Source organism: Ictalurus furcatus, chromosome 25 (genome assembly GCF_023375685.1).
Source record: "Ictalurus furcatus strain D&B chromosome 25, Billie_1.0, whole genome shotgun sequence".
NCBI classification, from domain to species: domain Eukaryota; kingdom Metazoa; phylum Chordata; class Actinopteri; order Siluriformes; family Ictaluridae; genus Ictalurus; species Ictalurus furcatus.
Genome location: NC_071279.1, coordinates 2503970 through 2520824, shown reverse-complemented (window position 1 = coordinate 2520824; position 16855 = coordinate 2503970). Strand labels below are relative to the sequence as shown.

The following is a 16855-nucleotide window of genomic DNA, read 5'->3' as shown; positions in this document are numbered from 1 at the left end:
GGGATCTATTCATGTCACACGTTTACAGAAATTTTACCGATTTTACTCTCACTTCTGTAGAGAGGCAGGCGTGAATTTGGGATCCACCAAGGTACAGATGAAGAGAGCTTGTCATCCAGACCGTTAGATGGCGCTGTAAACAGGTTGTACTGGAAGTTTCTTGAAGACTTACCGGATTTTCCCTCCCGTCTACGACCTGTTCCCTTAAATCAATGAAACTGTGCACTAATCCAGATCCTCCCTCGGGGTGGGTTTGGTTAGAAAGCTCTCTGAGGGCAGGGAACTGAGCTCATAGTGAGATTCCTGAGCTGAAAGTGAAATGGACACGGTAGTGATCGTGTCTGCTGCCAGGACGCCTATAGGTAATTATTGCACCGTGCTGTGTCTCTGTGGATCACTTTTTGACAGATCGGACAGTGAAGTATTGACACGTCTTATGTTTTATTAGAACGCTGAAGAATCTTGACATGTTCGAATGAAATACTGAACTGAATGTTACTGCTCTGTATTGCTGTAGCGTCGCTGTATTTTGTCAGGTAATCAAACTCGATGTAGTGTAACTTGTCATCAGTTAGGGCTGCACAGACGAGTTGCCGAAGAAGCGCTCTGATTGGTTGACGGACCGGCCCGGACGTTCCTATGGCCCTGATTGGTTGAGTTTGTGTAGGGCCAAGCACGAGCTTCTTTTGATTGGCCAAAGACGTGTCACCAGATGAAAAGAGCTCGTGCAGCAAGGGCTGCTGAATCATATATTTACAGAGTGGTCAGCTATTTGATATTCAGATTACCACACGGTTGGGGCGCCATATTTGTCCACTGTTCTTACTTTTATTATGTATTATTATATCTAATATCATTATGTATTCAATGTGAAGGTTAAAGACATTTTAAATTGTCCTTCACAGCAGCCTATGTGCTTGTTATGTTATTGTTCATGCATTAATATGTGAATCAGTTTTAAAAGCTCATGGGTAGATGAGCTTATTCCATGACTCATCCATTATTGGTTATGAAAAATGTTTACACTACCGGTCACAAGTTTGTGGACACTCGACTGAAATGTTCCTCTTGATCTTAAACCTTTTGATCTGAAGGTGTGTGATCAAATGTGTGAAATCGGTGTCGTAGACTAAAATATAATCGTGCCGACATATGCATTTCTTTCATTAGAAAATGAACATTTTATTAGCAAAAAATATGTTTTTAAACGGATGACTTGGAGCGAAATATTCCGAAAAGCAGTCGATAAGAGTCCGGCGTAAGTGTGAACTCCTTTAATCCTGTTTAAAAACCATCTCGGGGAAATCCCTCAAGAAATCGGGTGAGAAAATGCCAAGAATACATTTCTGGAAATTCTAGGCAAAAAAGGTGTCTACTTTGAAGATGCTGAAATATTAAATTATTTTGATTTTGGATTTATTCATCACAACATAATTCCCATAGTTCCCGTTGTGTTACTCTAGAGTTTTGATCACTTTATTATTATTCTAAAATGTGGAAAAATAAAAATCAAGAATGAGTGTGTCTGAATTTTTGACCGGGGGTGTATATTAGTTCATAATACCGTGTTAACAGAACATAATCACCAGTATAAAATATATATATATTTTTTTAGTCAACCTGAAGTGGAATTTCCTGGAGATTATGGGAAGAAGAAAATGAAGTTCTCTTCTTCTTATTTTTGTCATTGACACTGGCACCTGCAATGCTGTAGTGCAACCCTGTGAATTATTACTTATTAATTATTAAGTATCTCATTTAAATGTCCTTAAAGTCTTCATTCCATTAGCATGGATGCTAATAAATCACATTCTCGTATTTGCTTATTTTCCAGCAAATTGCAGCTATTGTCAGCAAAGAAACTTGTAAACAAAAAAACAAACAAAAAAAGAGAGATTGTTGCTTGATATGGGTTAACATGTGTTTTTTTTTTTAAATGGTTAAATGACTCTCCGATCACGGAATCACCCTTTAATCAATGAAAACGTCACCGGTGAATGTTTTTTTCATGTATTTCATGTAGAATCTAAAATACGGCTAATAGAAGAGTTTATGTAATATATCTCACATCATATATGTTTACTTAAACGGAATAAAGTTCAGCATGGAAATGAATTAGAAATAGTAAGCAGGCATACTGCTATGGAGCAATGTATTTTGAATTCTTATGAGGGCAGAGTTATCGCTGATCTGTTATCGATGTCCGTAATAAACAGGAGCATTTGTCGAAGAAATGAAAGAATTCCACAACTGTCTCAGCTTTATACAGGGTCCCTCACATAGGCTAGTCACGTTCACTGATCCCTTTAACGATGCCTCCGATTATGTTTATGAGTTACATGTTTTCAGCATAGTGTACGAGAGTGTTATAAAAACCGTGACGGTGAAATTCTTTATGATTAAAATAACATAAGTGTCTTTCAAGGGTCCTTCAACGGGGCACTGAGCAGCGTGGCAGCTTCTGATTTGGCTGCGGTAGTCATTAAGGATGTCCTGAAGAGGGCTGATGTAAAGCCAGATGAGGTATCTGAGGTCATCATGGGGCATGTCCTCACTGCAGGTAATCAACGACGTATCAAATGACGAACCTAATTTAAATATGATTCCTGTAGGGTTCACGTAATATTCTGTGATTTTTAACTGTATGTTTAATTGTTACATTTCAGCACGTTTGCTGCAAAAACGTACAAATTGTGCCACTGTCTAATTGCCAACAAAGTACATAGTCTCAGATTTACTGATGATGTTTAATACAGTGTAAGTAATGGACTTAAGGAATGATTGTTCGGCGCTAACTCTTTACACTTGCTGTTCTCAGGCCATGGACAGAACCCTACACGACAGGCTAGTGTTGGCGCAGGAATCCCGTACCCTGTCCCTGCGTGGAGCTGTCAGATGGTGTGTGGATCTGGGCTAAAAGCCGTGTGTCTCGGAGCTCAGTCCATCATGATGGGAGAGTCCACAGTAGTGGTGGCAGGGGGCATGGAGAGCATGAGCCGGGTAGGTGATGTTTAGGACTTTAGACCATCGAATGGCATCGTCGAATGGCGTACTCCGATCTGGTTGCCGACCTAGCAAATTATTTCGGTGATACTGAGCAAAAATATTTTCAATATGAGGATTTGAAAAAAAAAAATACTGTAGCAGAGTTCATAAACATATTAAACACATGGCCAAAGTATTTCTGTAATGTATTTAGAAGGCAGCTCATCAGACCAGAGACCTCTGTAACTACAGAGACATTAGGAGTTTCATTTGGCTGGACCTTTACAAATTTGAGTTGAAGACAGAGATTCTCACTGATGTATATCGGATCGCAACATTTAGGGATTAGAGAGGTTTTTCTCTGCACTTTGATCCTTAGGCCCCTCACACAGTGCAAATGAGGTCAGGAATAAAGATGGGAGATGCCGCACTGCAGGACTCTGTAGTGGCCGATGGACTCACAGATGCTTTTCACAACTGCCACATGGGTATCACAGGTATATTTGACTAGCACGTACATTTCCCAAGCACTGACATTTTATTTTAATACTTTGGAGTGATGGTTGACCGATGGTTGACTCTCTGCAGCGGAGAACGTGGCTAAGCAGTGGGGCGTGACCCGAGAAGCTCAGGATCAATATGCCGTCACTTCACAGAGCAGAACTGAGGCGGCCCAGAAGGCTGGTTACTTTAACCAGGAGATTGTTCCAGTTATTGTTCCTTCAAGAAAAGGTAACCTGCTGTGTCAGTTATCTTACTCATTTATATTACATGTGATCTTACTGACCTGCCAGCCTTTATGAATGATCTATAGGAACACCGCATTTTAACAATGGAGAATGCTTTAATGAGTTCTCACTTAAAAATTCACTAAAAGTGAGCTCAAGCTACATATGACTCTTGGATGATTGATCGGTTCACAGGTGTTTTAAACTCTCCAGTGTTAACCATCATGGAAGTCTCGCCCCCTTCCTTCTCACGTAGACTTTTTGGGGTTTTTTTCTGTCATCGTAAATAGAGAATGTTTTGAGTTCATTCATTTGAAAAAAAAAAAATCTATCACTGTGTTTGACTTGGCTAATTTTCAACAAGTGTATAGTTAACATTAGTTAATTATATAATTATTAGGGATAATAACATTTTTTGGTCAAAAACAGCACTTTCTAAGACTTTACACATAATGTTATTGGTGTTGATCATTCGACAGCGATTAAAAACAGTTGGTTTCAGTTTCTTTACTATGCCGGTCACACATTTTTTTTTTTAATGCATTGTTCCACTTCAGAGTTGGCTGGTCTGAGAGTACTTTTTATATCGATTTTTTTATTTATATTAGGTCCAGTAGAAGTAAAAGTTGATGAATTTCCTCGCCACGGGAGCAATATGGACGCCATGTCCAAGCTGAAGCCCTGTTTTCTGAAGGACGGGTCTGGCACAGTCACGGCTGGCAATGCATCGGGTAAATGAACAAGACTGATCCGCCATCACGGTTAGCTAAATAACCCAGAGTTTTTTTCCACTTCTAAACGTCACGCAAGACCATCTTGCACTTACAAAATCTCTGTCCCTCATCATCTGCGCAATGCCAATGGTAGATGTTATCTGTTGTCTGCCTTCTCTTTCACAGGAATTAATGACGGTGCTGCAGCTACTGTCCTCATGAGCCAATCAGAGGCTCAGAGGCGTGGTCTGCGTCCAATGGCACGAATTGTCGCATGGGCTCAGACTGGCCTTGATCCATCCATCATGGGCACGGGGCCAATTTCAGCCATCAGAAAAGCAGTGCGTGTCCCTTACAGTCCACACATGACTAGTCATGCAATGACCAAAACAAAATTACAAAACCTTTATTGTAGCCTGTGTATTTTAATGGAAATATTTATTTATTTTTAAAGCATCCACACACAGTTATTCAAGTTTATATATGTATGTATGTATGTGTGTGTGTGTGTATATATATACATATATATACATATAGATATGATATAAAAGTATCTATTGGTGCATTTATGTAAATAGACGTTATTGATGTGTGTAAATCCAAATTGCATCTCCTCTCTCACTAGACAGAGAAGGCTGGCTGGCAACTGCCTGAGGTGGATCTGTATGAAATCAACGAGGCCTTCGCTGCTCAGTGCCTCGCAGTGGTTCGGGAACTCGGCCTGAACCCCGACAAGGTTGTTCATCTCATTTCATTCGCTCTACTTGAAGCACACGGCCAGTGTTAAAAGGGAATTCGTAGCCCTTTTATCAACGGACATGGTCACAAAGCAGCTTTACAGAAATCCAGATGTAAATGTAGATCCTTAATGAGCGAGGCAGACACCACAGTGGAAAGGAAAAACTGCCTGATATGACATAAAAGCCTTGAGAGGATTAAAACATGAACCCATCCTCTTCTGGGTGACACCAGAAAGGATGTTCAGTGTGAGTCCTGGGATGAACAAAAGACAGTCTTTATGATCACAGCAACAGTTATTGGGTACAGATTTACAGAAAGTTGGGCATGCATTGCTTTCGAGTGCAGTAGTTAAGGTGTCCGTGTGGGAACACCTAGCGGATTGTCACTGACGCATGTAAACTAACGACAAACCTGTTGCTTAGCACAAGTAGTGGCATCTATTCTGAGCTGACCTTAATCTTCTTGCGCAATGTATCGTGGAATCTTTGCACAGATAGTAAGTCTCAGACTGGGCATGTGATTCAGTTCATTTATTTACTATTGCAGTAGATTGAATCGAGCTATGTTATAGCACCAATTTGTCACTGTAGTTCTCACTCCAGAAAGAATGTAAGAATCCGAGAAAGTTTTGCAGTACGGGAGTTTTTAGTAGTTGTAGGTTCAATATTTTACCTTCCGTCCACGTATCTGCACCCTGTATTGATGGCCGTGCTTGTTTTCCCGTTGCAGGTGAACGTCAGTGGTGGAGCTATCTCTCTGGGTCATCCTCTGGGTATGTCTGGCTGCAGGGTGCTGGTGAGCCTCCTGCATGCACTTCAGAGGACGGGGGGCAGAACAGGCGTTGCTGCACTGTGCATCGGAGGAGGAATGGGAATTGCTATGTGTGTCGAGAGAATTTAAGACACCCTCGGACACACATACAGACCGGCTACTGTTCCAGAAAACTGTATCAGGTCTTACACGCTTACATGAATTTGTTGAAATTGTGTTTAAATTATACTATGGAAAATGAATGTTTATATTTTTTTAATAATTCAGTCATCACGTGTAGCCACTGCAAGGGTTTCTCTGAAGTATTCATTAATAAACACTATGACCTTCTTAGGAAAATCATGTGCATTAAATCCTCACAGCTATACTATGACTGTACTTGTCTGACGTCTACATCATTTTCAGTGCTTGGGGTAAGATGATGGATGGGATCGTGAGATTAAGATATGTGGTAAAGCCTAAAAGTGAAATTCAAACCATCCAACTAATGTTATCTAAATATATAACATTACTTAGAAATGTATTGATCGCGGATGCGGACAACAACTCTCGGTTTAGATATCACGAGATAAATAGAAAGCAGTGAGAGCTTCCATCTTCAAACATTCCATTAACATAATGCTATCCTTTACATTCATTCCAGTTTTCTTTTCCTGTGGCTCGGAGCCACTATGTCTCACTGTACGTCCAGGCCAGATTATTACTTTTACTAATAGTTAGAAATAGTTAATAATTATATTGATCAATTTAGAAATGTCTTCTACTTTAGACTTGCCTTAGCCATTACAATGTGCCATAAAGCTGAATTAGCCTCAGTCCTGTGCTTCCTATTAACAGCCTGATGAAATCTGTCTGAAATACTGTATGTGCTGGTTTGAAACCTCAAGGGAAAACATGTTTACATATTAAACTCTTCGGTGTATCTCCTCAGTGAATAAAAAAATTCAACCTTAGAGTTTGTGTTCTGTCACTTCATCTATCTATCTATCTATCTATCTATCCATCCATCCATCCATCCATCTACTTATATAGATCTCTAATTTATATCACATGCAATTATCAGTATTTTGACTTCAAGGGCCAGCTGTATAGTTGTTTTTTTTTGTAAAAGCTTTCTTTCCTTCCTCCAAAAAAATAAATAAAGGTTTAATAAATAGTGTAATTTCTTCTACAGAGCTCTGGTTTCAAAAATATCTGCATCCCTACAGTCACCTGGTGAAGTTTCTTACTTTAATGTCTAATCTGTAGTTATTGTTAATGGCTGTCAATAATCTGCCGCAATATTTAGATGATATTATTTAAATAAAACATTTTGTTAAGAGCAAACGTGAGTATTTTCTTTAAATGGGCTACTTTAGAATAAAATGTAAAACCATTGTATATAATATAATATAATTTACTTACTTATTACTAAGTTATTACTAACTAACTTATTATTAATACGAACCTCCAGGGTCGGGGGTTCGATTCCCACCGTGGCCCTGTGTGTGCGGAGTTTGCGTGTTCTCCCCGTGCTGCGGGGGTTTCCTCCGGGTACTCCGGTTTCCTCCCCCAGTCCAAAGACATGCATGGTAGGCTGATTGGCGTGTCCGAAGTGTCCGTAGTGTATGAATGGGTGTGTGAATGGGTGTGTGTGTGTGCCCTGCGATGGATTGGCACCCTGTCCAGGGTGTACCCCGCCTTGTGCCCCCTCTGATAGACTCCTGGTTCCCCGCAACCCTGTAGGAAAAGCGGTATAGAAGATGGATGGATGGATGGATTCATTTATTGCTTCATTTATTACTTAATTAATTAGTTAATTAAAATGCCCTGTAAAATTTAAATGAAATAGCCAGTAGATGGCGCCAAAACGTAAATTACAAATAATGTTTGTGTACTATTTCATAATTAGGAATGCTGTAGTCAAACCCCGAGCTATGCTGAAAAATAAAACAGAGCATTTCTGTACTAATTACTGAATGTTAGTTAACAGTACTCTGTGGTAAGTATTTCTGTACTAAATAGTGGATGGTAGATAACAGTACTCCATGGTAGTTAACAGTACTCTATGGTAGTTAACAGTACTCCATGGTAGTTAACAGTACTCTATGGTAGTTAACAGTACTCTATGATAGTTAACAGTACTCCATGGTAGATAACAGTACTCTGTGGTAGATAACAGTACTCCATGGTAGTTAACAGTACTCCATGGTAGATAACAGTACTCTATGGTAGTTAACAGTACTCTATGATAGTTAACAGTACTCCGTGGTAGATAACAGTACTCCGTGGTAGATAACAGTACTCTATGGTAGATAACAGTACTCTATGGTAGATAACAGTACTCTGTGGTAGTTAACAGTACTCTATGGTAGATAACAGTACTCCATGGTAGATAACAGTACTCTATGGTAGTTAACAGTACTCCATGGTAGATAACAGTACTCCATGGTGGATAACAGTACTCTATGGTAGATAACAGTACTCTATGGTAGATAACAGTACTTTGTGGTAGTTAACAGTACTCCATGGTAGATAACAGTACTCTATGGTAGATAACAGTACTCTATGGTAGTTAACAGTACTCCGTGGTAGTTAACAGTACTCCATGGTAGATAACAGTACTCTATGGTAGTTAACAGTACTCCATGGTAGATAACAGTACTCCATGGTAGATAACAGTACTCCGTGGTAGATACCAGTACTCAATGGTAGATAACAGTACTCCGTGATAGATAACAGTACTCTATGGTAGATAACAGTACTCTGTAGTAGTTAACAGTACTCTGTGGTAGATAACAGTACTCTGTAGTAGATAACAGTACTCTGTGGTAGTTAACAGTACTCCATGGTAGATAACAGTACTCCATGGTAGATAACAGTACTCTATGGTAGATAACAGTACTCCATGGTGGATAACAGTACTCTATGGTAGATAACAGTACTCCATGGTAGATAACAGTACTCCATGGTGGATAACAGTATTCTATGGTAGATAACAGTACTCTGTAGTAGATAACAGTACTTTGTGGTAGTTAACAGTACTCCATGGTAGATAACAGTACTCCGTGGTAGATAACAGTACTCCGTGGTAGATAACAGTACTCTGTGGTAGATAACAGTACTCTATGGTAGTTAACAGTACTCTATGGTAGTTAACAGTACTCTATGGTAGATAACAGTACTCTGTGGTAGATAACAGTACTCCGTGGTAGTTAACAGTACTCTGTGGTAGTTAACAGTACTCTGTGGTAGATAACAGTACTCTATGGTAGTTAACAGTACTCTGTGGTAGATAATTCTACCATATGTGGTCAGTCGGGAAGGATGCGGTCTGACAGCCATATTAGGAAGGAGTTAATCCGTTAATTGGCCTACTGCACTGCACCTGGCAAACATAGTTAACTGCTGGTGGCATGTCTCTCCCATAGCCTACTGAGTTTTATTTTGAAAAAATAATCAAAAATGCCGCATTTTGTTAACAGAGACCAAATTTTTGCGCATCAGGTGCATCTTCTTGAGCACAAACTCCGGGTAAGTGTCTTTCATCAAACCGCTGAGTGACAGTAAAGTAATGACTGAAGCCCGTACAGAGCTGGCTAACACTTCCTAAATCATGCCTGGAACACTGCTATAAAATAGTATTTTGGGGAGCGAGTTACTTTTAAGTCTTTTAGGGCATGTGACTAAGTCGTTATAAATGTTAACTTTCAGAGTAAAGAAGAGCGGATTTTAGAGTTGGAGACAGAGAACGCACTTCTTCACCTGAGGCTTGCTGAGGTAACTTAATAACAACATTATCCACTGTGTACTACACTGGCAAACATCAATTAGATTTTAATTGTGATGATATATATCTTGAAATACCTTGAGTGAAATAATAACTGGTCAGATGTTGCTGTGTATTTATTATATTGGGTTTATGCTATGGATAGGATAGTAACATTCTGTTGTAGGAAGCCTCATGAAAGGGTGTCTTTGTTTTGTGTTGTTGTTGTTGTTGTTTTCTTCTCAGTAATGGTGAGCAAATCAGCTTATTTGTAGAATTTCTTTTATCAAACTATGTTTAATAGGTGTGAAAGGTCAAGCATACCACGTAGTTAAGAGGTTTGTGACCTGATGGCAGGTGTTCACTAGTAGGTCATTTACTTCTCAATGTAAAGAAGGTTACATCTGAGATAAAAAAATAAATAAATAATAAAAAAGGTCACCAGGTTATAACAGGATATAATAAAGAGCCCCCCCCCCCAAAACATTCTTAAAATCTCCACAAATATTCAATACCTTATTATTTCGAGAAATATAATATGCTGAATTTGTCACCGGTCAGTTTTCTGATCGTTGGTTTGTTCCAGTGTCAGTGAATTGTTATTATATGTGACTTGCTCAAGTGTATGGGAAAACTTCGACGGGATCGAGAGGAGGATGTGATTCTGGCAAAGAGGCACTGTCAGCACCAGGGAAGAGTGCAAAAGAGCACTCTTGTTCCACTGGCCAAACTCCTCTCACATGTCCAGGTAAGCCAGCTAAGAAACAGCTGACCGCACTTATCTTCACAGTTTGTGTATTGAACGTGTGACATGTTTCAGGTTGTATTTATCGTGTTTTCAGGCTCTGAAGAAAGAGCTGAGGGATGTTTTCGCTGTATACGTGGGCTTTGCCACAGAGCTGGAGAACCAGAGCAAACAGCTGATGGAGTGGATGGACATAATCGGAAAAGCTGTCCAGGGCGACCAAGGTGGTGACACCCAGGGTAAGTTATTATAGAGATGAATTATTTAAGAAGCTCTACATTCTTTATCTTCTGTCCAGCATGACTCGTAGTGATTCGCACGTTTGCCTCACACCTCCAGGGTCGGGGGTTCGATTCCCGCCGCTGCCCTGTGTGTGTGGAGTTTGCATGTGGTCCCCGTGCTCTCATAGTGTCCGTGGTGTAAGAATGGGTGTGTGAGTGTGTATGTGATGGCTTGGCACCCCGTCCAGGGTGTATCCCGCCTTGTGCCCCGTGCTCCCTGGGATAGGCTCCAGGTCCCCCTCAACCCAGTAGGATAAGTGGTATAGAAAATGGATGGATGGATGGATGGATGAGGAGGGTAGAGGCCAACATCTTCTGGTATTCTAATCATGAACTGGAGTCCCGAGTCTTTAAGGTGGGAGTTCACCTGAGGATGGGTGGAGTCTTCAAGAGTGAGGCTGTGCTCCTCTGGTCAAGGCATGTACAAAGAACATCCAGCGCATTCTACCTTTCCATTTGCTATATCCCGTCTTAACCTAGCACCCCCCCATTCCCTAACCTATCCCTCATCATCTCTATACTTTTCTTCCATCTCTCTTCACTTCCCTCATATAAGTCCACATTGGTGTAATGTTGTGACAATAGCTAAGAAAGGTGCATCAGAGGTAATCCCTCATGCTCATCAGGCTTGCTGGTGCTGTCGTCATCGAGCTCAATGATTCTGTGCGTCACCTTGGCTCCATGGTGACAGGCCTCCCACAGGGCTTATAGCATGTAGGCTACCATGATTTTAAAATGTAAAATTCCAGTAAACCTGTATATAATTACACCGCTAATAGTCATCCAGGTCATAAACCACATTACGTCATAACCTCAGTAAGATTCAGTTGGTATTTGTAAGACTTGTACCGAACAGTCCAGCGTAACTCATTGGACTGCAGGTATTGAGGATGTTTGCCTTCTGTTTGGTGATTATAGGCCTACAGGCACAGGTGGCCTCTCTGGAGTGCTCCCTACAAGAGGAAAAGGAGAGGCACAGATCAGAGCGGATGAGGAGGAGGCAGATACACAACACACTAATTGTAAGCTCCTGATTTGCTCCTGGATTTAGTTGGTTTATGAAATATCAATAAATGTAATTAGTGCCGCTTTTAACCTTTGTAGTATGAAATAACACTAGCGTACGTAAACTTTATTATCTATAGCGGGGGCCTGGTTGTTGGATTTTATAGTGCCATGGTACTTTAGCTGTAAAGGACGTAATAGCGTATAGGAATAAAGAATAGGATCAATAGGAAGACATCACTGTATTTTATGGTGCAACGTGATATCTTGTAAAAATGACTAACACCATATTCATTTATTGTGGTTTTAGGAGTTGAGGGGTAATATTAGAGTGCACTGCAGGGTGCGCCCCATCTTACCTTTTGAGCACATTCAAGGTTCTTTATCCACTAACGGGTAAGCATCCCAATCAGTCATCTTACTCCTAATACTTACTCAGCTGTGGTGATGCAATCTGTGCTGCCACTTCAGTGCCTCAGTATTTATAACAGGATAATTGTGTGTGTTAAATTATGTTTTACTGTTCCAGGCCTTCATCCTCAGAGGTGGTGGTACAGGCTGTTAGTGATGTAAGTGAATTGGTTATTCTAATATTGCTGTGATTTATAAAGGTCACCTGACCACTACTGACCTGCTTAGTGAGCTAATACAGTGGCATAATTATGTGGTCCACACTTTTTTTTTTTTCAGGACTCTGTTCTTGTGAATTGTACCAAGCCTGGGAGTCCAGTAATGAACAAAATGTTTGAATTTGAGAGGTATAGTACCATGGCACTGCTTCTGTTGTGTAATAGTCTTACAGGAATATATATATATATATATATATATATATATATATATATATATATATATATATATATATATATATATAACATGCATGGTAGGCTGATTGGCGTGTCCAAAGTGTCCGTAGTGTATGAATGGGTGTGTGAGTGTGTATGTGATTGTGCCCTGCGATGGATTGGCACCCTGTCCAGGGTGTACCCCGCCTTGTGCCCGATGCATCCTGGGATAGGTGTTGTCCCGGGATGATTTCTTGTTCATGTCTGAGTTAAACGATAGTTTCACGTCATTGTTAGAGAGTTTCACGTCCTAGTTAAACGAGAGTTTCACGTCCTAGTTAAACGAGAGTTTCACGTCATAGTTAAACGATAGCTGCATGCTTCATTTCTAGTTAAAGGATAAATGTTTAAGTTAGTTAAATCTGGTAGAGTTTAAGTTTCATGTTCTTTGCTTCAGTTCTAGTTTTATGTTTAGACCCTGTTTCCCGCCTCCTCGTACATTGACTTAAGTTGTAAATAAAGACGTTACTCCTGTGCTTACTTCCTGTCCAAGTCTTGTTATGTAACACCAGCACTAGAGAAATATAGTAAAAGGTCACTGAAAAAAACCTAAAGTGTAAGTAACCAGAATTTCACAGCCACTGACAACGAAAAACAACAACAACAACAACAACAACACAATTCACTAATGACTTAATATGTTAATCATATGTTTTGAATATGTTCATCTCAGGAAGGATGATCGACACAGATTTAGATCTGAATATACCTTTGTCTAAAGAATTCACAAAAGCAGCGGTCTACAAAATGCACGAATATCACATCATCTCCATGACAACTGTTTTTAGGTTTCCATTACAAGTGAGCTTAGAGTTTTCTCAGAACAAGGAAATGTGTTGTTCAAGGTAACATACACATACACATATGCTAAAGATGGGCTAGACAGAGTTCGGTAGAACAATTGCTAGACCATCCCTTTAATACAAAGTGTCTGTGTGGGTGTTTTCATCATGGGGATCTGATCCACAGGGTACATGGTCCAGAGGACTCGCAGGATGCTGTCTTTGAAGAAGTGAAGCCTCTTTTAACTTCTCTGTTGGATGGGTGAGCTTAAAGTTTAAAATGATATTTTCCTTCCCTTAGTAAACAAATATCGCTGCTGTTGGTATCAGCATCGTGCCTTATATTCAGGTATAACGTGTGCATCATGGCATATGGGCAGACAGGCAGCGGAAAGACGTATTCAATGATCGGATCTCAAGATGAGAATCGCACACATCCTGATCAGGACTCGCAGGAAGGAATTATTCCCAAAGCAGCTAAGGAGTTATTCAAGTAAGTCCCAACCCAAAAATGTGTAGTGTTTAGCCTATATGTAGCCTAAAGGACAGCGTTTAACTCTCTAATACTGGTATTGGAAAACAATCAATTAAGGTACTTTCATTCGGCATCACACTACCCTGTCATGGATTACTTTCCTATAAGAGGATGTTTTATTAGTGCAGTGTTTTATTCCTTAATAGGTTTTGTTTTAATGTGTATTAAATTCAGAATAAGAGTATGCTTTGAATGTCTGCTGGTATGTGTGTTTATTTATCAGGTTGATCTCAGAAAAGCCAGCAGAAAGACACACAGTGGAGGTTTCCATGGTGGAGGTTTATAATAACGAGCTGCTGGACCTTTTGGCCAAAGATGAGGACGGAGCAGCAGTGGGGGTGAAGAGAGAAGTCATCACGACCAGCCCAGGGACCAGTGAAGTGCCCTGTCTTACATACGAGTGAGTGATGTCGCCAGTTCGAAGCCTTATTTGACCTTCAGGCAAAAGGCGGAAATGTTATTCGTCCTCAGTTTTTAAGAGTTTCTCAAGAGTAAGTGTTTGTTTCTGCTTGCACCGCGTCTGTGTTTGTTATTTGATGCTCGTCAGTATTATCTGTATCATCGGACCTATCTCTTACACGCCCTCGATGTTCTGTTCTTGTCATTTAATTTTGTAGAAGATATAAAGACAACGCTAGTACCGTACATTCTCCATGTGAGGCTGTTGTGTGATGTGCGAAAGTGACACGTACGGTGTGATGATATTTTTGTGACAGCATTTTGATGATTTTTTTTTTTTTTCTTCCACGTCAACCGTCTGAAACGTGTGTGTGTGTGTGTGTGTGTGTGTTTCAGGTTGGTTCAAAGCTCAGTGGAGGTGATGCAGCTGCTCAGCACTGTGTTGAGAGTGAGGGCACACAGTCCCACGCTAGTGCACCGAGACTCCTCAAGATCCCACCTTATTGTCACTCTCACTGTCACATCCAAGAGCCCCAGCCCTCAGGCACTGGGTATGATAGTTATATGGACATGATAGACACATATCTACACACACACACACACATTAGTCCAATAATTCTGATGTACACACAGTGGTTGGAAATTTTTCGTTTTCCGAAAGTTTCTTTTTAGAATTCATCGAAGAAACAGTTCATTTTCACACAAATTTGAGCCTTATCTGAAAAAGCCAGACCATCCGACAGTCCTTTAAAGACAGCTACATTTTCTCACTTCATTATCTAGCCTCTGCATTTAAAAGAGAAAAGTCTAAACTTATAGAAGGTTAGAATAAGGTTGACAGAGGAAGAGCATGAATTCATGGGCAGAGGGAAGTGTGACTAATTAACTGAGTGGGCCTCTGTGTGTGTGTGTGTGTGTGTGTGTGTGTGTGTGTGTGTGTGTGTGTACTGCAGCTCACAGGTTGCAGAGTGCAAGACAGAACGTTCAGCGTTGTGGACCACAGAAGCAGTGGTGGAGCCCCCGCTGCCCCAGAGCTGCCTCCTCTCGCTCCTCCAGCTCTAATTCTTCCCCTCAGTCTTCCCCCTGCCATTCACCGTGCCCCGCCTCTTGGCATGTCGTACCCCAGGAACCTCTCAGAACAAAGCTGCAGCTGGTTGACCTGGCAGGCAGTGAGTGTGCGGGTAAGAATGCTATCAGTTACAAAAGTTCCAAGCAGTTGTGCATTTTAACGATGGGCGTTATCTTGCTTATACCACTCTCACTTATCAGTGTAAAAAAAAACAAAACAAGAAGTTTTGTATGTTTTGCTTACTCATAAATGAAAGATGTGAAAACAACAACCTTTTCTCACAGGCTACTATTATACGATTGTTAAACACTGTAGCCTATCGATAATTCCTTGTTATATAGAATATAATTGATAGTTTAATAGAAGAATTCCTGATGTAATTAGTCTACAAAGAAAATTTGGGGAATAGAAACAAGTAAGGAAACCATACAATAAACGTTATTGGAGAACAATGAGCTCACATTTCTGATAGCAAACTCCAACGTTTCAATTACTCCCAGGTTTTGTGCTCCTCAAAATGTAAAATGTGTGTGTGTGTGTGTGTGTGTGTATATATATTGTAGGCACATCAGGGGTCAGTGGCGCAGCTCTGTGGGAGAGCTCGTGTATAAACCGCAGTCTCTCGGCGTTGTCTGATGTTCTGGGAGCTCTGGCAGAGCAACGTCCCCATGTGCCCTACCGTAACAGCAAACTCACCCACCTTCTGCAGGACTCTATAGGTGAGCATGATAAGTAAGGGGGGGGAAAAAAAAAAGTAAGTGCTTTGCATAAGTGTTCACCCCCTTTGAACTTTTGAAAAGGCCGGGGGTTGGGGGGTGTCAATATAAACGATAAAACCTATGATTGCATTTGCATTCATCACCATTGCTGTGAAACCCCTGAATCAGTCCTGATGCAGCCAAATGATGCAGCTTCACCTCCTCTCCTTTTAGGAGGCGACGCTAAACTTCTGGTGATGCTCTGTGTGTCTCCAACTCAGCACTTTCTGTCCGAGACTCTGCAGTCTTTGGGCTTCGGCTACAGAGCCAGACAGGTTCAGAGACACACACCGCACAGGAAGAATGCTGGGCTGAAGAGGAAATAAACCAGCAGAGCACAGAGCATAAAATCCGAGAGAGAACTGAGCACTTTACAGCTTATAAGGATTCAGCCTACGTGTGAGGTTTCATGATATAAGGCCAGGTCATGGGACTACACAGCGCAGATATCACGTGGTGCAATAAGAGACACAACTTTTTTTTTTATGATGAGGAGGTGTATTGCATGTAATTACTGCCTGTACGGTGTACTTTTAATGTGGTATTTTTGAAGTAATTACTATGTTGTTGTTTATGTTACTGGCTCGTTGTAACAGGAACAGGTCAGATTATATTCAGAATTGTCTTCAATGCAGTATTTACAGTTCTGAAGCACAGAACAAGGTGGACTTTTCAGAATACGTATTGTTGGGATTAGGAAAACTCAGAAGGCATTCATCAGTTCAGTAGTTTTCAGTTAGCCAAATTAAATAG

The 16855-nt window shown here is 40.6% G+C and overlaps 2 protein-coding genes across 2 annotated transcripts; both read left to right on the top strand.

Annotated features, from left to right (window-relative positions):
• The first annotated feature begins 62 nt into the window (after window positions 1-62).
• On the top strand, window positions 63-6891 carry acat2 (acetyl-CoA acetyltransferase 2). Its single transcript, XM_053614044.1, has 9 exons — window positions 63-362; window positions 2426-2560; window positions 2819-3000; window positions 3365-3482; window positions 3574-3717; window positions 4322-4444; window positions 4613-4767; window positions 5052-5162; window positions 5897-6891. Exons 1-9 carry the CDS (start codon window positions 320-322, stop codon window positions 6065-6067), a joined length of 1182 nt encoding a protein of 393 aa, XP_053470019.1. The 5' UTR covers window positions 63-319; the 3' UTR covers window positions 6068-6891.
• Window positions 6892-9221: 2330 nt separating this feature from the next.
• On the top strand, window positions 9222-16428 carry kif25 (kinesin family member 25). Its single transcript, XM_053614298.1, has 15 exons — window positions 9222-9451; window positions 9632-9697; window positions 10309-10434; window positions 10529-10670; window positions 11631-11734; window positions 12028-12113; window positions 12247-12286; window positions 12408-12475; window positions 13529-13603; window positions 13691-13834; window positions 14100-14276; window positions 14672-14826; window positions 15229-15456; window positions 15908-16063; window positions 16277-16428. Exons 1-15 carry the CDS (start codon window positions 9383-9385, stop codon window positions 16426-16428), a joined length of 1788 nt encoding a protein of 595 aa, XP_053470273.1. The 5' UTR covers window positions 9222-9382.
• The last annotated feature ends 427 nt before the right edge of the window (window positions 16429-16855 follow it).